Source organism: Podarcis pityusensis, assembly GCF_964106645.2.
Source record: "Podarcis pityusensis genome assembly, chromosome: 8".
NCBI classification, from domain to species: Eukaryota; Metazoa; Chordata; class Lepidosauria; order Squamata; family Lacertidae; genus Podarcis; species Podarcis pityusensis.
The window spans coordinates 39,080,540-39,105,239 of record NC_138033.1 but is presented as its reverse complement, the minus strand read 5'-3'; the positions used below and the strand labels follow the sequence as shown (position 1 = coordinate 39,105,239).

Genomic DNA, 24,700 nt, shown 5'->3' with positions numbered 1-24,700 from the left:
TTATGAAAACCACATGTTAACATCATTTACAAGGCAGACCTCCCCTTATTGGAGACAGCAGGTGGTTGTTTTTTCCCAGGAAAATGCCAAAATCTCATTCCAAAAGTATACTAAGCAGCTGGCCTCTCAAACAAGGTAGAGGGTTGTTTGTTTGTTTTGTTTGTTTGTTTTGCTGTGATTGAATGCTCTTTATTAAAATATTTATATACTTCATTTTTTAAAAAAAACAACACACCCATAAAATACAGTAAGAAAGACATACTAAAATGTCGAAATCAGCCAACAGCTATGGAAATATGTGATCTTAATTGCCTGCGTTAAGGCCAATGGAAAAGAAAAATGTTCAGGAGGCACTTAGAAGCTAAAACTGAAGGCACCTGCTGGATCTCTATTGGCAGATTATTCCACAAAAGTGGGCCGATTTATACATCTTTCATAAAATATCAGGGCAATGGACAGCAACATAAAAAACCCCCAGAAAAATCATTAATATGACTGCCTTCCTCAAGAATTTTTAAAAACAACTGCGCATAGGACTGCTGGTCCCCCCCCCCCCAAAAAAAAAGGTCTTCAAAGAGACTCCTGAAAGTCAGAAGCCAGGTGGCCTGTTGTATCTCTGCTAGAATAATGTTCCAAAGCATGGAACCGGCAACAGCCTCCACAGCACAGGGGATACCTAACAGCGCTCCTCAAAACGATCTCCTGATGATCATTAGTCATCACAGCCCGCCAGCAAGTTCCAACCTGCCCCCGAGAGCGCAGCAGGGCAGGCTCCTTTCCCCTCTGCAGTCCCCTCTCTGCCTTGGAGCAGCTTTCCGCTAGCAAATCTTCCCAAGAGCACTGAGAGATCTCCTCTCCTCCTCCTAGCAGGAGTGGAATTAATCTATGCGAGCATATGCACTCTGCTGATGCTCTGGGACACGGCGCTTTTGCTTTCTAAAAACAAGGCGATCAAACAGCACCTTGGTCAGTGCTGTGAGCTGCAGCCAAGGACGAACTGAATTCCCACCCCGTTCCTTACCTGATTTCAGACGACCCCAGCCCACAGGCGGCCTCTCCTGTCAAGGCCACGGTTCGGGGCGCCCACTGATTGGCAGCCTGAACTTCCTGGTGCATAAAAACGGGGCGGATCCTTCGGTACCTTCCAAACAAGCAGCCCAATGGGAAGCGGTGCTCGATTTGGACTGGCAGGTCCGCCAGCCGGTCACCGTTGCCTCTCGCAAACCACGTTTGGAGGGGGAGAGACTGTGGTTCATTCTTCTCCGGGGAGAAAACTGCCAAAAAGGAAAAAGCAAAAACTCCACCAGGTTGGAATTAGGCTTTCCCCAGATCCCCGAACTGGAAAAACAATCCTGTGAATTCTTTGCAAGCTTGAAAGTCGGGGGGGGGGGTGTCTTGTGGGTGGGAGAGAGCATATGGGGGTGGGGGGAGTGACTGGCATATGGGGGGGCGGTCATTGCTCAGGGATCGGGTCATCTTCCTTTAATAGCCACATGATCAGGAAAGTGCAAAGTGCTTTTTTTGCTCTTTCCGAGCGGCTAATGCGCAAAGGCGGAAGACGCGCGCTGTAGCTCACTCTGTTTGCGCGCGGGGAGGAGGAGGAGGAGGACCGGCCAGGATCGGGCAAAGGGAAGAGGTAATGGTCGCTCTCCGTCTTGAAAAGCGGGTGGGCGCTAGCGCAGGCTCCGGCTGCTGACAACTCGATCCGAGGTAGCGATCGGGAGCCCCGTTGGCCCAAATCGTTCCGTGCCTCCCGCTGCCTAGCGCGGAGATTTCGCCTACGGAGAAAGTGGGTGGCAAGGAGTTTTCTCCAAGTTTAAAGTGGCCAGTTTTAAAAAGTGGGGAGGCGAGGCGAGGCTCTCCCTCCAAGTTCAGAAAGGTGCGGGTGGGGAGTGGAGCGACGATGCGCAATTCATCCGTTTTCATTTGCCAAGGCCCAAGAGGCCAGTTTCGGTTCCGTGCGTTCCGGGAAGCGGCTTCGTTCCAGGAACTGGGCTCGGGCATGTTTTGCTCTCTTGCGCGGCCCGAGGGACGGATCGGACCTGACATTCCTACGTACCTTGTGCAGATGGGGACCTCACTTTTGTAACAAAAGGATTTTGAGAGGGTTCAAGAGAGAAAAAGTGGGATATTCCCGTACTTCTAGGGACCCGCGAGGAACCTACCCGTTTTAGAAACTTCGGTTTACGAAACTGGGGGCGGATGTGTGTCTGTTTTGGATTACTTAATCCGGAATAAATGCACTCATCAAAGCAGGTCAGGTTTGTCCTGATCGGTAAAAACCTGGAAAAGAGAAACGGAGAAGTGTTCGTTTTGCTTTGGCAATAAAAATCAATGCCACCACTTCGATATACGATACGATATCTTTATTGTCACTGTCCCATACAGAACAATGAAATTGAAAATCTACATAAAACATTCAAAAACCCCTAAAAACTCTGAAACCCCATTTTAAAATACAATATACTATAGAAGTATATTGCATATATATATATTCGAAGTATTATTTAGCAGGTATATAGAACTTTGTTCGGAGTGTTTCTTATACAGTATCTCAGTGATTTTTTACAACAACCCTGCAAGTCTGATCAACATTATTTTCCTAGTTACAGATAGGTAGCCGTGTTGGTCTGCCATAGTCAAAATAAAAAAATCCTTCCAGTAGCACCTTTAAGACCAACTAAGTTAGTTCTTGGTATGAGCTTTCGTGTGGTATCTGAAGAAGTGTGCTTGCACACGAAAGCTCATACCAAGAAATAACTTAGTTGGTCTTAAAGGTGCTACTGGAAGGATTTTATTATTTTCCTAGTATTGCTGGGCTGGGGAAATGAGGAGACTCAAATGTAGGCAGTATTCATTCATTCATTCATTCATTCATTTATTTTGCATTTGATACATTTCAAGACTTGTTTTTAGGTGCACCTGACCAAAATGTGGCACACTCTCTCTGTTTAGAGGTGCAAATTTGAGCAAACAAGAAATGTGATACAGTGGTGCCTCGCAAGACGAAATTAATTCGTTCCGCGAGTTTTGTCGTCTTGCGATTTTTTTCGTCTTGCAAAGCACGGTGTCGGGAAAGTTTTGGAAAAGCTTCAGAAATCATCAAAGTCTTTAAAAACCTCAAAAAAAAAAAACCACTTACGGGGTGGCACCATCGGCAATGGCGGACTCCCTCTGAACTGGAGGGACCAGCTCCGCATGAAACGGGTCTTTTCCGCTACGGCGAAGCGGGGACCCTTCTGGAAATCACAGGCAGATGAAGCCTGTGACCGTGGGACTCGGCAGGCAACCTTAGCGCCCCCCCAACCCGCAAAGGAACCCACTAACGGGCTCCGAAGCGAAGAGGGGGAAGTGGCACGGTGCTGTGAGTCAATTGCTTTTTCTGCGGAGCGAAGCCACATAGCCGTTGCTGGAGAGCGCTGCCTTTTTCCTGGGACAATTTGGTATCTAAAATAACCACCCGTGAGTACTGGAACATTGAACATTTGGACTTTAAATAAGAACTGGCGAAATAGAAAGGAATTTGGACTTAAAAACTTTACTTCAATTTGGTACTGAAACGGGAAGGTCTAAACAGGAAGTCAGCCTTCTGTTTCCTTGTAGCCAGAATAAAGCAAAGACAACGTAAACTAGAGCTTTAAAAATCACTTTCAGAGGATTGCTTTCATCATTTAAAATCGCTGAACCCCCCTTCAGCAGCAGGAGAAGAAGGGGGATCTTTTTTGGGCTGTTTAAACCTGCAGAAGTGAGTTTAAAGCAAAGTAATTTTGCACCATCCTGATCCTGGAGCAGGGTGTCAGAATTGACGTTTGAAGCTCATTGACCAGAAACAAATGTCTTTGACAGATAGTTAAAAGAAGAGAAACATAGTGATTCCATTGTTTCCTTTCGCATTTTAAAAAGAACAAATATGAACAAAATACCTTAAAAAAGAAATTTTGTTGCTATTGTTTTTAAAAGAAAGAACAACCAGAAGATTTCCCCCTAGAGGGGGACTGTGAAATTGTAACTAATTCCTGGGAGCTTGCAGCTGCCACAGATTACAACCTTGGGAAAGGATTTGTGACCTTGCAGGACAATGTCTTCAGAAGCACTGTTGGGTGCTCTCTGCAAAATAAATGCCCTATTGGATCAGTTAAGCCAGAAGACGGATTTGATGACTAATGCGGCCAGAACCTTTGAACAGGTAGTGGGAAATTATATGGAGCCCACCCAGGAGCTAAAACAGGAGTGTGCCAAGACAGAACAGTTGAGAGAAGAGGATGCTGCTGAATCTTGGGCGCCAGAGACGGAGGGAGCTGCGGCCCAGCAGGAACTTAAATTTTTGGATTTGATAAATGAACTTGGAAAAAACCAGACTTGGAAAGACAAAGTTTGGTTTGGTTTGGTTTGGAAATGGGGGGTTGGACAGACCCCCCTATACAGGGAGATTTGGACTTTTCGAGTCTGGCAATGGGGCGCCAGATGTTTGGAGCTGTGGGGGCTCTTAATTTTGGAGGGAATCTGAAACGTGTTTTTAAATACCACATGGAGTCTAGTCTGGACTATGGAAAAGGGGCTGATTTGTTGAAAAGGGTCAAAAACATTACCAAGCTGGAGTTCCCACGAATGAAAGGAAAATATGAAGAAGAGCTGCGGAAGGGACATGGAAGAGACTTGAGGGCTTCGGATATAAGATTACCAGGTTAATGTGCTAGATTAATAAGATAAAAAGGACTGACAAAACCCAGGACCAGGAGGAAGGGACGCTGGATGAAGATTGGATTGTTTATTTCTTTTTTTTATCATTAGGATTGTTCTATAAAATTGATGAATGCTAGAAAAATGTTGAAATGAAATTACTTGGCTCTTGTAAAAATGTTTAAAGAATTTGGTAAGAATGTTATGGCTAGGAGAAGTTGGTAAAAATAAGATTTAAGTTTTAAACTTTAAGGTTTTCTCTAAGATAAGATGAAAATAGACAGAATACTATGAAATATGGAAAGGATTTGCTGCGATTATTATTAATCAGGATACAAGAAAAGGGAGGAGGAGGAGGTCAAAGAAAGAAGGTATTGAAAGTGGAGAACTTGAGAATGATGGTTTTATTTTTTATTTTTATTTTTCTGTCTTGTCTTTTTTTGTGTGTAATTTTTTTTTAATTTCCCCCCCCAATAAATATCATTTTTTAAAAAAATAAAAACCTCAAAAAAGGCTACCACACTGCGTTCTATGAGTTGCTCCTCGAAGTCAAGTCGCAACTGTATTAACGGTGTTAAGAAAAAGGAAACAAACTTGCAAGACGTTTCCGTCTTGCGAAGCAAGCCCATAGGGAAAATCGTCTTGCGAAGCAGCTCAAAAAACAAAAAACCCTTTCTTCTAGCGAGTTTTTTGTCTTGCGAGGCATTCGTCTTGCGAGGTACCACTGTATTGGTGCTGATGACACAAGGTCAGATAGTGCTGAACATGGCCTCTCAGAACAGCTGGTTCTATAAACAAACCTCTTCTCAGAACAGCTGGTTCTATAAACAAACCTCTTGCAAGGCAAAGGAGAAGACATTGGGACTCTGGCAACAGTTGGATCCTTTTGTTATAGGTCCCCAAATATGTACTGCCTTCTGCTTTATATAAGCCATTATTAGACTTGTTTATGGGGGATACACAATATATACATGAGCCTGGGGAAAGGACCTTAAGAGAAGCATCAAAGAAGTACAGTGGGATCAATTATGGGCTAAGCCCCCTATGGAGTCTGTTTTGGCGCGAGTCCAGGAAGCCACCCTTAAAATAATTGTGTGATAGCACTGGCCCCCCCAAAGGTTTTCCCGTATTATTTATTTGATTGATTGATTGATTGATTGATTACATCAACCCTGTGAGGTAGGTTCGGCTAATACTATAGATGATAACTGGCCCTAGGTCACCCAGTGAGCTTTATGACTGAGTGGGGATTTGACCCCTAGTATGAATCTCACATCCATTTGTTTTAAAAGTTTGGTTTTTATAGGAATAGTTTATATTATTGTATGTAGCAATCTTTGGATTGAGTGCTATATAAATCTTGTTAAATAAAAAAAAAGTCAACGAATTCTTTCGTTTCCTTTTGGAGACAGAAAGATGGGAGACGTCTCTGATGTTTGGGTGGGAAGCGCTTACCTGTTTGTGCAGTCAACATCGGAAAATGTCCTTCTTCCTGTGATGTATGGAGACCCAAAGCAGAAGCCCTGCGTGTTCAAAGCACTCAAGTTGGCTCTAGCGGGTATGTATTCTGTGTTGCCATTAGTGCCCCAAGACAACAACTCATTGAGAACAGCATCATTTGCCTGTTGTCACTCAGCATCCCTACATCTGAGCTGCTCTTGGAACTTAAGCTTCTCCAAGTCCAAACCTTTGCAAACTGGTGAGTCAGACCATTGGGCTCAGTACTGACTACTCTGACTGGCAACAGCTCTCCAGGGTCCCAGACCTGGAGATGCCAGAGATGGAACTTGGGATGTTCTGCATGCCAAGCAGGTGCTCTGCTTCTGAGCTACAACGTCGGCCCTAAAAATAAAGGGAGATTCCAGTCCTGGTTTAAACAGAAGCCTAGGAAACCATCTTATACTGAGTCAGACTATTGGACCACCTAGCTTAGTATTGTCTGCACAGACAGGCAGCAGTTCTCCAGGGCTTCAGGCACAGGTCTTCTCTAGTCCTTCCTGGGACCTTCTGCATTCAAAGCAGATGCTCTGCCGAAATGCTCGAGTCCTTCCCCAAACACTGCATACTACCCTGCAGTTCTAGAACACAGCAATTTGTCTTCCACGCTGTTTGCTAAGAGACTTCCACTCATTGGAACTCTCCAGGGAAGTCTCTTTCCCAGCCTGTAGAATTTACAGGCCTAGAAGGTCTCCTTTACTTTAGTCATAAAGATAAGAATAAGTGGAACATAGATAGGCTTCTGTCCTCACTCCTATCTTGCAGCATCACTTTATGTCTTCTTGTAAATGTGCTATTTCTCTCTGTGTGTTTGTTTGCTTGTTTTCTGGAAGATTATACAAAACTTATTCAATTTATATAATAATAATAATAATAATAATAATTATTATTATTATTATTATTATTATTATTATTATTATTATTATTTATACCACGTCCATCCTGGGTTTCCCAAGCCAGTCTGGGCTGCTTCCAACCAAATATTAAAAAAATACAGCATCAAACATTAAAAACTTACCCAAACAGTTGTCTTTCAAAAGTAAAATAGTTGCTTATTTCCTTGACATCTGCTGCTCTTCCTCCCGAAAGGGAGCCCAAGATGACTTAACAGCATAAAACACAACTGAAAAATATATACTGTATCTGCAGAGCTGCTGTCATTCAGTGTAGAAGGTACAGAGCTTGATAACCCAGTGGTCTGACAGCACAAAGTGGCTTCTTGTGTTTGGTAAGTGGAAAACCTGACAGCCACCGCTAACTTTCCTCCCCGCTCTCTTCCCCAGATTCAACGGGTAGCCTCAACGGGGTAGACGTGCTGAAGGTCCATTGCAGCGACCCTCACCTGATAATCCAGCTCAAATTCTGCAAGGAAGAGAACTGCCGGAGATTCCTGCAAAGCTATCGTGAGGGACACCTCCAAGACTCCCTCCAGAATCACCTCAAACTTTCCTTGTCCATGTCCACCTTAGTCCCTGTCCAGATGGAGCTGAAAACTGGCGCCGAGAAGCTGGACGCCATGATCCGGGAGGAGGAGCGGTGCCTTGAGTGCATCTACCATGAAAAGGTGCGAGCGAGAGAAATGCTGGGCTGCGTGGGTGGCTATATGGCAGGAGCCTGGAACCTTTGGGTGAGCTGGATTGTTACTTGTCCCTGTGGGCCAACTTAGACAGGTGTGCAGGACAGCCCACCAGCCAATCACCTGTTTTGACATCCAATACATGACAGGTGGATTGACTTACCCACCAAACAAAGTCTCTTGTCCAGAGCTTTCCCAAGAACCTGAGAGCCAGCTGGGCACTTGGGAACCTCAGCGCAAGGGGCGTGGCCAGGCCTGTGCTCATCCAAAGGCTGAACACAGGGCATCACAAATGACGTCCCGTGTGGGACGGGCGGGAATAGTTTGGGAGAAGCAGTCCTGTGGACCCAATTGGGACTTGTGCTGCACCCAGTTTGGTCTGCCGGCCAGAGTTTCCCAACTCCTGCTATTTAGCGTCCAAGTTAGATAATTAAGAGGAAAATTCAGCATGCGAACCGTCCGAGTTTTGCGTCAAGGAAAGCTAGATTCTGCAGCTTGGGCAAATGTGCCCACTTTTCTTTGGCATAATATGTCTTTATGGTTCTTTCTGGGAAAAGGCAAGGAACAATGTGGGGCATTGAAGCCCCGTCTTTTCCCACCCACAAGCCCTGCAATTCTTCACAGATCTCAGCAGGCATTGCTCATCCACTTTGAACTCTGTTCTTTAACAAATAGGACTAGAATTATTATTATTATTATTTAAGTGACAGCTTACCTTCTCAGGGAACTGAGTTGGCCCACAACTCACACTCACATACGTGAGTGAAAGCTTATGCAGGTGGTGGGATGAAATAAATAAATGAAGAGTGTGGAAAACCTGCTGTTCCCTGCTCTCCATTTATTTGTTTTTTTCTGCCCACACACTCAGTGGGTTTTCCTTGCTTACTAATCTTTGGGGAGGTTACAGGCTGGTGCTGAGAGCACCCCAGGGCCCTCCCACAACCTACCCAGAGCCCAGTAAGCAGCCCAAATATATATATTTGGCAGCACACCTGAATGTAGGATCTAACACAGTACACATCATGGATGCTGATTTTTTAATAGGGCTTATTACTGAACCAGCTAGTTTGCAGGTAAAATTAATGGGGCAGATGATTTGTGGTTTTTTTGGTATGTTACTTATTGTATTTACTATGTTTATATCTTGCCTTCCCCCATGGAGCTCAAGTCAGTGTATATGGTTCTCTCTCCCTCCCCATTTTATCCTCACAACAACCCTATGAGGTAGACTAGGTTGGGAGGCAGTGACTGGCCCAGGGTCACTCAGTGAGCTTCCTCACCAAGTGGGCATTTGAGGCCTGGTCTCCCAGGGTCTAGCCCAGCATTTTTTAACCACTATACTACATTGGTTCTCCATTTCAGCCTAACCGTCTCAGGGATGAAGAGATCACGGAGCTGGAGGAATCTCTCAGGAACTGTTCCTTTCTGGGCAAGATTGACAACACGGGTCCTTCTTTGAATTCTTCACCTGCGTCTTTGAATTCTTCACCTCCATCTTTGAATTCTCCACCTCCATCTTTGAATTCTCTGCCTCCATCTTTGAATTCTCCACCTCCATCTTTGAATTCTCTGCCTCCATCTTACAGTTCTGTGGAGATCTCAGGGTCTCTGCCAAAGGGAGACACCTTCACTTTCCAGGGCCAGCAGTTCGGTAAGTGTTTCCAAGAGGAAATTGGGAGAACTTGATCACTTTGAATAAGAACTGGTTACAAGACAAAAAAAATTAAACAGGTGTGCACTGAAAGGAGAGAGCTGGACAAATTTGTCTATATCATCTCAAGGAAAACTCTGAAAACATGGTGTTATTTTGCAGCAGGACTGTTTACTGTTTATAGTTTTGTATTGTAAAGTTTCTGAAGGGGAAGAAAAAGATCAGAAGAGTCGGGATAGTAGGAGAGTTGTCCAGCCAGAAATCACACAAGGAGCACTTGCAAGGTTAGATGTTGTTTGAGCACCCGTTAGGTTTCATCTGAGAAGCTTCAAGAGTTGGTGTTGCTGCCTCACCCTTCCCTGAGCTTTCATTGGGGTCCTGTTCTGGAACAGCAGCTGAAGAGTCAGGTGTCCTCCTCATGGATAGGGCTTAAGGAGAGTTCTGCTGCTGGATGGACACCACACCCAGCTATCGCTTCCGTTCAGCCTTGCCCTTGGTGGTGATTTTGGTGGCTCAGGAATGAGGGGATGTGGCCAACAGTTGAGGCTGCTCTGTTAAGGCAAACAGGACACTTCCCAACCAACCTCAGCCTGCTCTCAGCCAGCCTCCACCTGCCTGCCTGCCCTCGGACTTACAATCAGTATTAGAGAGTGACCTCAGTTGCCAGCTTTGACTTCCTGAGTCTCAGTTTTGCCCTTGGTAAACACCGCAGGAGGAAGGATTGAGACAAAGCTCAGATTAGTTGGCTCTGCCTGCCATTGGCTCTGGCCCTGCCTACTATTGACATCCCTGCTTTCTGTCCCAACAGTCCCAATGAGTATCAGCCACCATTGGAAACCAGTCAGAGCATATTGTGTTCCTCCAAGCTTTCAGTCTCTCTGAGTGGGATATTCTCCCAGGCAGTGGTCTTGGGAGGTTTATTGGTCAGTAGTAGGGTCAACAGCAGTAGCATCCTCTACCTCAGAAGTCTCATGCAGTCCAGGGCTGGTCCTGGCAAGCAGGTAGTGAGGTGTGTCCCCTGTTTCCACATATTGGGAGGGTTGGATCCAGAGCTCTCCATATTTAGAGCAGTCCCATTAAAAGTAATGAACCCATTGACTAACATCAGTCCGTTCATTTGGATTCATCCCTAATTTTTTGTTTTGTACGGAACAACATGTCCCTGATGAGTTAAGATTTGTTTTTTGTTGTTCCTTTCCCAAGCCAACAGAAAAATCTCTCCAGACGACCACCAGACATTTGCCAAACTCGTGTCCAAGAAGTGGAAGCAGGTGGGCCGGTCTCTGCAGGTCAACTGCCGGGCCCTTCGGGATCCTGTCATCGACAACTTAGCCATAGAGTACGACCGGGAGGGCCTCTATGAGCAAGCGTACCAGCTTCTCCGCAGGTTCATTGACTCAGAAGGCAAGAGAGCCACCATAGAAAGACTGGTCGCCGCCCTGGAGGAGAATGGCCTCATCAGCTTGGCTGAGGAGCTTCTGAGTGTCCACCAGAATGACAAAACATTGTAAGAGGACATGGGGGGAGGCAGTCCTCACTTGAGACTACAAGCTGCAGGGCCAGTGACGCTGCACACTCAGGTGCCTTTCTACACCTCTTGACCGCTCTGTAGCCATTTGATGCCAGACCAGCTGTGGCCCTTGCCACTGGCAGAACCTGCCCCTAGAATAACCAGCACAAGACTGAGGCTGAAAGTCAGTGTGCTACTTCAGTGCTGAAATATGGATGATCTTGGGAAACATCTTTCATCTTACAGTAGCATCCGGACAAAGGCCTTGGCGGTTTCAGAATTTCTCAGCAATGTAATAGCAGGAAAAGGAAAAGATGTGTGACTTTCAGGAACGGTCTAAATAACTGGCTAGGCTGTGCCTGAGTAAAGGTAGTTCTCAGCACTTACTGACTGTAGCATCAAATAATGACGTTATATGGAAATGTGCATACAAAAGCGAGCTATCCTCAGATTAATGATCTGGCTAGGACAGTCATATTGTCCAAAGTCAACTTTAAAAAGTGGTACTTTCCAATGCAGCCAGTTCACACAATGGGTTGCAAATCATTGGCATAACTTAATCTAGCATGCAGTTGAATGTGTGAACTGACTCTTATTGGAAATAGGGGCTAGGAAAGGGGGTTTTTTTGGGTGGCAGGGGGTATTAGATCTGCAATGACCTATTCATTCCTACAAGCCCCACTTGATGCTGCAGTCAGCAGAGTTGAAACTGCATGTGTGAACCAGTGCTAGGTGGCATTTCCATGAACAGACTGCACCAGCATTTTACACCTTTTATGGAGTTATTCTTGAGTGTCATAGTAACTGTGCTGCTGTGATGCTTACTTACAGGAGCATGTTGTCTGCATTTCCTTGCACAGAGGATCCACCTCAGTGACATTATTGTATCCCAGATTCTCTTCCAGGAAGGAACAATAGGCTCTCTCTTGTCTCATTGTTTGCTTTCAGTCTTATGGCTGTGTCTGCTTTAGCACCATTTCCCCCAGAAAATGAGGCATGGCTGGGTTGGTAGCTGTCCATGGTTCATGATGACAGCTGTCTCCCTTGGATCCTCTGCACATTTATAGATACCTGTTTCACACATAATGTTAAACCACTGTTTATCAACCAATAGTTTATTCAATCATGGCGTAGCATTATGTATAAATCCTGCCTTCCAGCTTAACTATGGTTTGTTCACTGCCAACAAACCACAGTCTGAAGCCATGGTTTATTGTTGGCTTATGAACCTTGGTTTGTTTTAACTATGGCTTAGTGTTATGTGTGAACCTAGCACCCTTAACTATGGTATGTTTGAGCACCCCATCACAGAAATTTAGTAAGCTACAAATGCACAAGGCAAGAGCAGCTGGAAAACAAACCAAGCTTTTGAAAAACAAGCCATGGTGACTGTCTGTGGGATAACTTGTGGTTAACTCTTGGTTTGTTAAAGAAAGCACGGTTTAAACAAAGCATTATGTGCAAACCAGTCCAATAATTGCTTAGAGCAAGGGAAGGGAACCTTAGATCTGGCAGCCCACTTTTCATGTACTATCTTACTGGCACAGGTGAAAGTGTCATTGTTTGTGTGGGCATCATTGTCAAAAGATGGACAATGTATGAGATTCACAAATACCTGTAGCTACACAAAGGGAGCTGTTCCAGAAGCAGATACGAGGGCTAGATATCAGAGGATGCACAAAGCAACCTTGCTAGTGCTAAGAATGTCTGGGTCTAGTCATTTGACATTCCATTTTGCTTTTGGCACAATCTGGTATAGCATACAAATGAAGGAATGGTTAGTGCCCTGAATCTGTGAATCAGAACACGGGAAGATGTCTTGTACTGAGTCAGAACCTTGGTCCATTTAGTTCAGGATTGTCTCCATCAGTTGGCAGAAGTTCTCCAGAGTTTCAGACAGAAGTCTTTCTCAGCCATCCCTGGCAATGCCAGAGACCTTTCCCCCTGCTACTGGCCCTTCTCTACGGGTATAAACATCATTTTAAAAACCTATCACCTTTATCATTATTTACTGGTGTCTTCAGTTTTTTACAAATACATACGCAAAACATAAACTCAACAAAGACAAGTGGTGCGTATCATTTGGGCGTAAAGGCAATTGACTAAAAGAAGAACATCATTCTGTAGAGTCAGCTTGGCTTCATTAAGGACACAATGCCTCTAGACCAGCGGTTCTTCTTGCTAGCTAGGGGTGATGGAAGTTTTCGTTCAACATCTGGGGACCCACAGGTTGAGAAAGGCTGCTCTAGACCATAGGTATTGTGGTAATGTGTTTCCAAAACTGTCTGAGGGTCTGGCAGTACAAGGGTCCTTCCTGCCTTGCCCAGTTACAAATGTTATAAAGGGAACATATGTGTTTACGAAGGTATTCACTGACTGTGTCCTGAACCACTCAATTCTGCTGCATTAATTTCTCTGGAAGATAGTCTGCACTTTGGGTAGAACCGAAAATCTAGTGCATGCTGGGAAATGGTACAATTAAAAAACCAATAAAATTGCCCAACGAAAAGTGATTTCCTCCAAGCAATGGGAGCAGCATTAGAGCTTTTCCATGATGGAAGTTTGCAAGGCAACCTACATGGGATTTCCCCCAGTGTATGCATCTCCCTCATCCAGCCAATGATCTTTAGCATCAGCAAAATTGCTTCACCATGTGGAAGAGCAACCCTAACTCCGGGGAAAATATTGATAAATTAAAACACAATTGGTACAGGCTGATATTTTTGCAAAGTGTATTTTTACCACTTTTGTATTGCCTTGTTTTCTGCACTGTAGGTTTTCTACACAATACTCTCTTCTGATAGACACTGATTTTTAATGCCATGATTTGTATCTTTTGAGAATCCTGCTTTTATATCGCAGCACTTTCCTCAATGTGTGTCTTGACAATCTTCAAATTGTGTCTCTCCCCACCTTGTTGTGGCTTTCATTTTTAAACACATGCAAGATCAGGCAACAATCAAATAAACATGCTGCTCAATGTTTAAAAGGGAATGCACCCGTGGAGATACCTCTCGGGAATTTGTTGGAATCCAAAAGAGAGTTTCATGTTTTTAAATAGTTTTAGCAGCACTTGAAAGTTTGGAGCAGTCTCAAGCTGGCCGTGGGAAGACGACTTTGGTCCAAGATGAGCGAAAGGATTTACTGACATGGGTTTTGTGTGTGTGTAGAGAGAGAGGGAGAGACCCCTAGGGACTGCTGGCCTTGCTCACATTGCTTGCCAACCTCATCTAGATTAAGACAATTGTAGCAAAATGTAAGGCGGTACAGAAGGCAGTTTAAAACTGGCACTGATGGTCAGAGAACGCCTGGGCAAAAAGGTAAGTTTTTCGTAGATGGTGGAAATACACCATTATTTGGTACCCACCCTAGTTGCCCATAAGACTACGTGCTTTGATCTGCCCTAGTACTAGGAAGGGCCAATCTGTCCATTTCAGTTTCCTTCACTTTCTTGCTACCTAGTTTCAACATAAAATGGTTGGTGGAACAGACACTTTAAGCAGTTCTTCCCGTTTCCTGAGTGCTAAGACTTCCTTGAAACAGCAGCATGCCAGAGCGAGAAGATGCTCCTTTGCAAGGTGAGTCAAGGATGACGTGCCCAGATTTTGGTGGGCTGGCGGGGTACCTTAAGCAATTACATGGGCTGGAAGCAGCCTGTGAGTTTGCCTGCTGTGATGAACTACAGACCACTGAAAAAAAGGAGGAGGAAAAAGCAGACTCTGGGATAAGGACGGGAAAATCTTTTCTATTTCAGTTTCTTGTTTTTCAGACCTGCTCCCCACATTTCTATATCGGTTTGTGATTTATTTATTTTTAAGTCCTCATGAAAATTTCTCCTAATACAGTGGTACCTTGGGTTAAGTACTTAATTCGTTCCAGAGGTCTGTTCTTAACCTGAAACTGTTCTTAACCTGAAGCACCACTTTAGCTAATGGGGCCTCCTGCTGCCGCCGCACCGCCGGAGCACAATTTCTGTTCTCATCCTGAAGCAAAGTTCTTAACCCGAGGTACTATTTCTGGGTTAGTGGAGTCTGTAACCTGAAGCGTATGTAACCTGAAGCGTATGTAACCCAAGGTACCACTGTATACTGATTTTGGTATGCAATTTTGCTTAATATAATGCATCTTTGTATGTTATTTCCACCAATCTAGGCACACTTCACCCTTGCATATCCATTTTTTGGATGCATTACTTGGCTGGAAAAGTGCATTGCCAAGCTCTGAGAAATGTGAATTTTGAAGGATTCAAAATCCAGTTCATGTATAATTTTGGAAGGTGGAAATTAGGTAAGTCCACCTTTAAATGCAAACTACATCACATTTTGTCCTCAGTGTGGGGTCAGTAGACTAACCAATGTCCCCCAAATCCCAATGGCTATACAAGAATGAACTTGTTGGAACGACACTTTGCAACGCTAGTCATTTCCTCTTTTACAAGGAGCTAACTTTATTGGGGTGTAGCATGATGGCGCTCAGTCTGACCAGATTTCATGAGGCAATCTGTCGTTGTGTGAACACACACACACACGGACCCTTCGCATGTGCGGCCAACTCTTCTCCGCCTCCCGCTCCCTCCCTGCTGTTGGCATGCATCTGAAGCAGGAGTTCTCCAGAACTCTCCTGACTCTTTTTGGACAGAAACATCTGCTCAGGTCATGTGACCAGCACTTGGAGGCCAGCTGAGCTCCGTTTCTCAACACACCACTGAGGGGGCTCTCTTGCCAGCACAGACACACAGAGAGAGACAGGGTTTGGAGAGAAGACATGGGGAGAGGAGGAGGACCCAGCCATGTTTGCACACAATCCGGGTGCTTCTCCTGAAAATGCATGGAAAGGCAAGAGAGCCAGGATTGCTTAACTCAGCTAGGATTTCCTGAGCTATATGATCAGAGGCTGAGGAATGCCAGAGCTAATCGGATCCAGATGTGCCTACTTGGCAACCTTTTATCCAAACGTTACCGAAGGGAGATGCAATGCTACTGAGAAGATTGCACTGGATGTAAGTACCAAGCCTTTCGGTTTGTTCAGGGAGCGTTCTGCACGGACCCATTTGCAAACAGGAGCTGGCCTGCCCTCCAGCTTTAACCTAAACCTCTCCCCCCCCTCCCTGCGCCTGCGTTAGATTTCTCATTGCCATTCATGAGCAGCAAATGAGCTCTCCTCCTCCCCAGTCTGCACATCTGGCTCGCTCACTGCAAGAGGCATACCTTACCTGTGTCGGCTAGGCGGGGAGACTGTGCAAATGCTGCAATTAATATATAGGGAGGGGAGAAAGTTTGTGCATGCGGCTTTTATTGAGATCCTCCTGCACAGATTTTCCATGGGGGGGGGGGAGAGAAGAGCCAAGGTTGGTGGCAAAGCACATGCTCTGTCTGCGTGGCAAGATTCCAGAGTCAATCCCTGGGAAAAGATCCCCTTTCTGAGATTCTGGAGAGCCACTGGCAGTCAATATATTACTGAGCTGCATGGGCCAGCTTCCTCCTACTATATACAGTGGTACCTCGGGTTACATACGCTTCAGGTTACATACGCTTCAGGTTACGGACTCTGCTAACCCAGAAATAGTGCTTCAGGTTAAGAACTTTGCTTCAGGATAAGAACAGAAATTGTGCTCCGGCAGCACGGTGGCAGCAGGAGGCCCCATTAGCTAAAGTGGTGCTTCAGGTTAAGAACAGTTTCAGGTTAAGAATGGACCTCCGGAATGAATTAAGTACTTAACCTGAGGTACCACTGTACATGCTATGGAACCGGAGAGCAACCTCAGGACCAGGATGCAGCACTTTGGACCTCTCCTGCTGGTCCTTGGGACATTCATCCCTGAGACAAAGGCCTTGTTTGCCCCCTCCTTGAGTGCTTTGCTGACTGGAACACAGCCTTGAATTGTGACCCTGTGTCTTGCTTGCCTGGAAGGATGGATGGAGAGAGGTGTGTGGCTTAAATAGAGCTTATGCTATGTGCATTGCTCGGTCCGTTGTTGCCTTTGGCCCTGTCCTCCGATGGCAAGCAGCCCCTGGGTGGTTTTCCATGAAGGTATGTGGCCCTTGGGTTGAAAACATTTTCCCCATTGCTGGGTCCTATGCAATTAATCCACACACATCCCTCCATCCATGCTGAACAACCTGAGCACGGCAGCACTCTGCCCTGCTGTGGTGCTTCAGGAACTGTATTCAGAGGCATGTCACTCTTGATCCTGCAGACAGTATACAGTGCAGGCATCCGAACTAGCAGTCATTATTAGCCTTATCCAGATGTTCAACAGCATCTGGAGGGCCACCTGCTTCTCTTCCAGGGTGAGCAGACTTCAGGCTTCCTTTCTCATGCTCTAGAAACATGTTCACTTATCAGTAAGGTCAAGCCTCTGGGCATGTGCAGAGCCCTTTCTAAATAAGCCAGAGCACTAACCTTGCAATTTCTGCTCCCAGAAGCGAAGGCACTATAAAAGTGCTTGTAGAGGAATTTGGGCAGTAGGCACAGCATATCTTGCTTTTTTATGGAAGGGCTGTTGCAATACAGAATTCTTCCCCCTGCTAGTGGCAGTGATGATATGGGGATGCTGGCATTCTGCCTGGCATTCAGATGATGTCTGTTAAAGAGTTTACTTTTTGATTTCTGGCAGTTGGGGAAGAATACATAGAAAGCCTTTACTAGTAGAGTGGACATTTTTTGTTTTATGAGTTTGTTTTTGCATTACCACGATGGTTTTCTGTGGCGGCCTGCCCATCAAGACAGCTCTCAGGACAGTCTATCCAGAGCCTGCATTTTTCGTGGAACCTGGCATCCACCCAAAAGACACGTTGGAAGGAGTCTGGCTAAACAAGGAGAAAAATGGGCTTTAGGGTTATCGCCTGGAGCTCAGGAAGGGAATCTTGATGTTGTTGTTGTTTAGTCATGAAGGAGATCTTGATGTTGACGGGAGGCAAAAGGGCCAGTCAGAGAGCAGGTTTGTAGTGAGAACAGCAGGGTCACTGGGGGAGTTAATGCCAAAATACAATTTATTCTGTAGATAACATATTTGTTTCCATTTCCCGAGCTCCCTTCCCTTCCCCTCCAAATCTCGGAAGGCCCCCAAATGCCCCTCCCGCTACGAGCCAGATATGCAGAGTCATGGCAGAGCAAAACATCTGGATCTGCTTCATTCCATCATTCTCTTCCTTCTGGGATTTCCTGTTGCACACAGGAGAACCAAAGTGACTGCCTTACGTTTTTATCTTTGCACGGTGAATGGCGTCCACCTGGCTGGGGTGACCATGTGTCTTACTTAATAGAGGAGAGCCCTATGTTTCAGAGTGGGCAGGCTTCAGGCTTCCAGGATTTTATCTCCCTCTTTTTTTACTAGTTCCCTGAAATCCAGTATGTGGGGGTTGGTGCAAAAGAAATACACTTAGAAGGAAAGAATTCTGAGCTTAGCAGTTTGTTTTTGAGTATCAGGATTGCATTAAGTTTGCAGTCCATCCACCCAGAAATCGACTCTGGGTTACCCCAACTTTTTAAATTTCAGCAGTAGAATTTAGCATGCAAGTGAGGGAGGGGGAGGTAATTTTGCTGCTGTTAAACAGATGTTTTGCCTTTTGAATGATGCTTCATGGGTCTCCTGTCCCATAAGTAGAAGAAGTTACGGGCTCTGAACCAACCAGATTTTATTGACTTTCGCAAATTAAGCTGATGGCTGGTCTAAATATTGGCAGGCTTGTATCTGTAAGTCATGGAAACAGCAGATTTCCATCTTGGACCAGGCTTATTCCAAGGCCTGAGTCCATGAAACTAAACAGAGAAAAGCAGCCAGAAATTCTCTCTAAGGTTGCCATTAGCATCTCAGATCTGAAATAATACTGGGCCAAATTTGCATGAAAACAAGTCAGAACTTAATTGGAGCCAGGAGTCAACATTGCTGGGCTCTGGAATCAGGGTCACAAAGTTGCATCATGTTCCAGAAAATGTTTGGATGTAATATCCGGGGCAGGAAAGATCTTTTTGAGCATATACTGAGTTCTTACCATTCGCCATGATATAGTGTCAACCCCACACCCAATCTCCTGTCCCTATACTGACACAACTTATTAAGAGATTTTGTACTGCTACATCTTTTGGGACAAGGTCTAAACAGGAAAAACCTGATTTCTTGACATACTGTTTTATTTATTATTTAAATAATTTGTATTCCACTCTCCAGCTAAAAAAAGAGAGGCTCCCATAGCAGCTTACTGGTCACTTAAAAAAAAGAAAAGACAATAAAAAAGACACCAAACAAAAGGAAAATGGATTTCTAGGAAGGAGGAAATCAAGAAAACTTGGGAACAAGTTTGAAGCTTTACTAAAACGTATGTATGAAATTGTGAGGAAACCTAAACTAGGAGCCCCCAGTGCAGACCCCTCATGCCAACTCTGGTTGAGACCACCAATAGCTGGAGCTAGTAAAACTGTACACCAGCAATGGCCTGACTGAGTCCTTTTATACCAGGGCAGACAGTGACACTTACTCTGGCTTTCCCTCCTCAGTCAACTTGTAGGGTTTAAACTTTAAAAGAGGATCTTTGTGGTAGAGGGCTCCAATTTATGGGTGCCCTTCTTCATGAGGTGCATGTGTTTCCCTCATTATTAACAACTGGGCATTTGATGATTCAAATATTCTCAAAAGCCTTGAAATTATTCACTGTGCCTTTTTGAATGTTTCCAGAAGTTTTAAAATGTATTGAATGGTCTTCAACAACAACAAAAACCAGTGTTTTGATATTTTGTGGTTTAGCATCCTGGACTCCTTTGCAACAAAATGTAGAAGAGAAATTTAACTAACTAAATGTGCTACAGACTCTACCCTGACCTCCTGTTTCTTTTCTCTGCAGATGGATGTAGTCTATAGACAATTCCCCTAACACAATACTGCATGTTTCTTAGTGGAGATTTCTGGGAACAATGAGAGTTCAATTCAAGGCTGATGCCATTTGCACACTCGTCCTCGTGGTCGTCCTTTTCACCATGCTCTATTCTCAACTGGGCCACACTTCCCTTAGAGAAGAAAAGGTGAAAGGTCAGAAGCCACCATTAATGGCGACACGTAGGGTCTTCCACGTTCCCATCGCCCTCCAGAAACAGACTGCAGTGGAGAAGGCTAAAATGATTTCTTCAATGAAACCTGGCGAGGGCGGAAGCCAAGATGCCATGGTCACTACTCTGCCCCCCTTGACGCAGCCTGCTTTTGATTTTAAGCGTTACCTGAGGAACAAAGACAACCGGAAGTTTGACCTTCTCATTAACCAGCCAAAGAAATGCAAGAGGAACCCAGGGGGCCCCTTCTTGCTCATTGCCATAAAGTCACTGGTAGAGGACTTTGACCGCCGGGAGATTGTACGGAAAACTTGGGGAAGAGAAGGGCCAGTCAATGGGGCGCAGGTGCAAAGGGTTTTCCTCCTGGGGGTCCCAAAGAACAAAACGGCGCTGCCAGCGTGGGAGAGTCTTGTTCACCAGGAGAGCCAGATGTATCGCGACATCTTGTTGTGGGACTTCCTTGACACTTTCTTCAATTTGACCTTGAAGGAGATACATTTCCTAAGCTGGGCTCGTGAGTTTTGTTTCAGTACTAAGTTCATATTCAAAGGCGATGCCGACGTCTTCGTCAACGTGGAAAACATTGTCAACTTCCTGGAGAGGCGTGATCCATCCGATGACCTATTTGTTGGGGACATCATCTATAATGCGCACCCAATCCGAACCCGCAAGAGCAAATACTACATTCCGGAGACAATGTACGGGCTCAGCATGTATCCAGCCTATGCTGGGGGTGGCGGGTTCTTACTTTCCAGCAGCACCATGAAGAAACTCTCTCAGGCTTGTGGGGAGGTAGAACTCTTTCCCATTGATGATGTCTTCCTAGGCATGTGCTTACAAAGAATCAACCTGAAGCCCACCTTGCACGAAGGGTTCAAAACCTTTGGAATAACCAAGCCCTCTGCTGCTCCAAACTTGCAGACCTTTGATCCTTGTTTTTACAAAGATCTCATGGTAGTCCACAGCCTGAAGGGAGCTGAAATCTGGCTAATGTGGAACCTGCTGCACAACCCACGGCTCTCTTGCACCCAAAAGAAGCATGTAAAGAAGGCTTTCCGGTGGAAAATCAAAACTAAAGAGCCTACCAAAGATTATGCGACCTAAGGATTGACTTGCATGAGTGAATGAACATCACACAGGCCTAGCACTGCTGATGCGACTTGCACATTATCCAACATTGCTTGAAACCTACAGTGTTTTAGGCAGAGATATCAAGTAATGGAAATACTTGTTTAAGCCAACCATAATTTCTACACTTGTGTTAGTGGGGAAAGTATATGGAGTGGAATCCAATGTAGTTCTCTTTGTTTGCTCACAACTAGTTTGCAACCACAGAAGCAGCCCTTAGGAACATAGGGGCGAAGCAAGCTGTCTTCTACGAAGTCCAACCAGTGGTTCCTCTAGTTCAGTATTGTCTACACTTAACAAGCATAACTCTCAGAGGTCCAAACATACGGAATATGTATTCTCAGAATATGCTCAAAGAAAGCCTGCAAAATTCACCCATGTGAATATGTATGTTTAGAAAGGTCTGCAAAGGTTGTAAAGAGTACAGACTTTGCTATACATGAAGTCCCAGATTTGATCCCTCAAGATCTTCAGATAGGTCTGGGAAAGACCTGTCTGAACCCCTTGTGAGTTGCTGCCAGTCGGTATAGACAATACCGAGTGAGATGGAGCAGTGCTTTGGCTCTGAATGATGCCTGCTCATGCTGCCAGATTTATTTGTTAGGAATAATAGAGCATTGAGAGGAAGGTCCACTGTTGCAGGGCCATTCTGATGTAAATGCCTATAGAAAGAGCTTGTTTATACAGACACCCACTCAACTTTGTTCACATATACCTAAAGCTATTACAAGGACAATCTAAAACACTGCATTTGAATGTCCTATGTTGTGGTTTCACTACAACACGCAAATCAAATTACTCTGACTCTGTTTTCATTTGTGTACTCTGCAGTTTGCAAAAAAAAAAAAAAGGAAACAAAAATCATTTCACCTCCTAGCTCATCAAAACCTCCATAAATTATGTTCAATCTCAATGCAAAATGCAGGAGGATAATCTTTAAAAGTGCCAAATTTAAAACAGCAGTTTGGGATCTGGCAGGGAGATAAGACAGTGTGCGTAGACATTTTGGTGTAATCAAGGTGGACCCAACCCTGTTCCAAAAATGTCTGTTGCTTAATTTATTGGACTTTCAAACGTATGTGTTCCCTTCAGAGTGTTTACCATTTAAAAGCAGATACAACCAACACAGGACAATATAATCCACAACGAATGCGGCTTCTCTCAGATGAAACATCAGATGGAAGCCTCAGCTTGCGGCGGATGTTAAAAGATCATGGTGCATTAGATCCTGGATCCTGTACATCACACATGTTCTAAAAACCGATCTTGGCCAGGTTCAGCATATGCATTTCACAGTTGCACTTTCTCTGGGTTTGGGGCAAGAATCTTTCCCAGCCCTATCTGGCTCAGCAGCTTTCCAGGGTTTCAGGCAGGAGACAATTCCCAGTCCTAATTGGAGATGCCAGGTATTGAACCTGCATGAAAAGAAAGTTCTCTACCACCAATCTCTGGTCCTTCCCAGACACTGGGAAACACCCCGACACAGGGAGCTGCCTATTGGTCCACCTAACTCAGTATTGCCGACACTGACTGGCAGTGGCTCTCCAAGGTTTCAAACACTGAGTCTTTGCCAGCCTTCTTTGGATATGGCCGGGGATTCAACTCGCAACCTTCTGCATGCAAAGCAGATGCCCAGCCTCTGAACTACAGCTTTTTAAAAGCTATGATTTATGGTTTATTGTGATTTGTAAATGAAGTCACTACTTTACTTACCTGTATATAAACATGAGGCAAAATGAAGATTGTACAATTAGTCGGCTCCCTTTCTGGTCTTAAAAAGTCACTCAGGGCTAATGCACAAATTGAGAAGTGTAGTGGACTCTAGAAACACAAATCTCATTCAGAACAGCAGAAGGCATTTTCTTTGTCAGATCCGACACCAATGCAGTAGTTCAGGGGAGAGAGGGAACAGAAGAGAGTATCTTCAAAGAGGGTGTGGCTGGTTGGTTGGCACATTCACACACACACACACACACACACAATCTCACTGCAGCATTTTGCTGCAGACCCATTTGATGTCTCTCTGGCTTCTATTTGAACTCAGTGAGGAATCCTAATATATTCATTGCCGTAAGCACTTAGCGAAAGAAAAAACCCGCAACCATCTTTCAAATTATTGTTTGAAAGTGATAAATCCCCACCGTGACCCTATCAATACTGAATATAGAACAAAAGGTTTTATTCAGGAAGACAGGCTAGCACCAGCAATTGAAAATCTGATCACAGCTTGATTATTTCACTGCAGAGAAAAATCTGTTTCAAATTAGGGGGGAAATTGTTCCTGGAAGAAGCGATACCGAGCTAGGCTGATGGTAAGAGCAGGGCAGCAGGGAGGGAAAGAGAACAAACAACACCAAGGGAACTGGAACAGCTTACCATACTACCCCACAGGACCAGACCAGCTGAAGGGGGAAGGAAATGGCCTGCATGAGGAAGTAAATAGGATCTGTAGGGGCATCGCTCCTCTCTGCAATTCATGCCACATGCAGTTTTTGTTCATGAGCCTCTGTGATCCCATCCAACTTGCTAACACATTGAGTGACTGTGGTGAAAGCAAGTAAGTTGCTGTTGACGTACGCCATTGCACTGTTGCGTATGCATGTCAAAGGCACAGCTCCCTTTACTTTGAAAGATGACTGCTTGAAATGTGGAACATCTGCTTTGCATGCAGAAAGTGCCATCCAATCCTCGGCATCTCCAGGTAGGGTTGGGAATCTCCCCTGCCTGAAGCCCTGGAGAGTTACTGCCAATCTCTGTAGACTATACTGAGCCAGGTGGACAGATGGCCTGAATTAGTATATGGCATATTTTCATTGTTCCTATGTTATTAAAACACTATTATGAAGTATGAGAAAGTGACTGACAATTGCTCTTAATCAGGCTGGGGTTTGTTTTGCATTTTCATTCTTGACTATGTACACAAGCAGACATACCCTTTCCCTGAGAATCTTGCATGTTCTCCATCCAAATATTTATCTTTCACTCCTACTGAAGTGGCACACCTGAAGAGCCTGCCAAGCAATTGGTAGGGATTAAAGATTATGATATTAGATTTCTGTAAGTAAGATGCTGTGGAAATACTTAAGGGACAATACTGACTGATTAGGGAACTCAGATTAGTTAGGGGGAAAGTCACAGATGAGTGGGAGAGCATCTGCTTTGCATGCAGAAAGTCCTTGGTTCAGTCCCCAGAATATCTAGGTAAAGCTGGGGGAGACCTCTGTTCAAAACCCTAGAGATCCACTGCCAGCCAGTGTAAACAGTACTGAGCTAGATGGTCCAATGATCTGACTCTGTATAACACAGATTTCTGTTGTTTACATTTATGGATTGCTATATACCTTTCATATATACAGCATTACAATTTAACCTTCAATCAAAAAATGGGGTTAGTATCTACACCAGGAGCACTTGTCACTGTAGAAATTACACAGAGGTTGACCTACAACCTCTCATCCTGCACGGTAGAAAGCCATGTCCCCATCTTTCAGTCAGATAATATAGTATCTTTCAGCCTTTCAGTGCAGTAATACCACCCCAGTTCACATTTTATAATTTTTTTTGGACAAAAGACCCCCAAATTCCAGCCAAAGCCCTGTATTTGGTGTATTTATCT

General features: G+C 44.8%; 2 protein-coding genes across 6 annotated transcripts; both read left to right on the top strand.

The window, feature by feature from the left end:
* Window positions 1-1,076: 1,076 nt before the first annotated feature.
* On the top strand, window positions 1,077-12,906 carry TRADD (TNFRSF1A associated via death domain). 4 transcript variants are annotated; one of them, XM_081015880.1, is made up of 5 exons: window positions 1,077-1,307; window positions 6,093-6,238; window positions 7,461-7,741; window positions 9,116-9,404; window positions 10,608-12,906. In XM_081015880.1, exons 2-5 carry the CDS (start codon window positions 6,097-6,099, stop codon window positions 10,913-10,915), a joined length of 1,020 nt encoding a protein of 339 aa, XP_080872006.1. In that variant the 5' UTR covers window positions 1,077-1,307; window positions 6,093-6,096; the 3' UTR covers window positions 10,916-12,906. The 4 variants fall into 4 exon arrangements, with proteins under 4 accessions (XP_080872006.1, XP_080872004.1, XP_080872003.1 ...); XM_081015878.1 differs by having other exon boundaries at window positions 1,193-1,307; window positions 6,089-6,238; XM_081015877.1 differs by lacking the exon at window positions 1,077-1,307 and adding an exon at window positions 1,472-1,636 and having other exon boundaries at window positions 6,089-6,238.
* A 2,668-nt stretch (window positions 12,907-15,574) lies between these two features.
* B3GNT9 (UDP-GlcNAc:betaGal beta-1,3-N-acetylglucosaminyltransferase 9) lies at window positions 15,575-23,939 on the top strand. Of its 2 annotated transcripts, none has more exons than XM_081015869.1 (2): window positions 15,575-15,913; window positions 19,755-23,939. In XM_081015869.1, the coding sequence occupies exon 2, from the start codon at window positions 19,825-19,827 to the stop codon at window positions 21,058-21,060; it is 1,236 nt and encodes a 411-aa protein (XP_080871995.1). In that variant the 5' UTR covers window positions 15,575-15,913; window positions 19,755-19,824; the 3' UTR covers window positions 21,061-23,939. The 2 variants fall into 2 exon arrangements, with proteins under 2 accessions (XP_080871995.1, XP_080871996.1); XM_081015870.1 differs by lacking the exon at window positions 15,575-15,913 and adding an exon at window positions 19,106-19,232.
* Window positions 23,940-24,700: the final 761 nt, after the last annotated feature.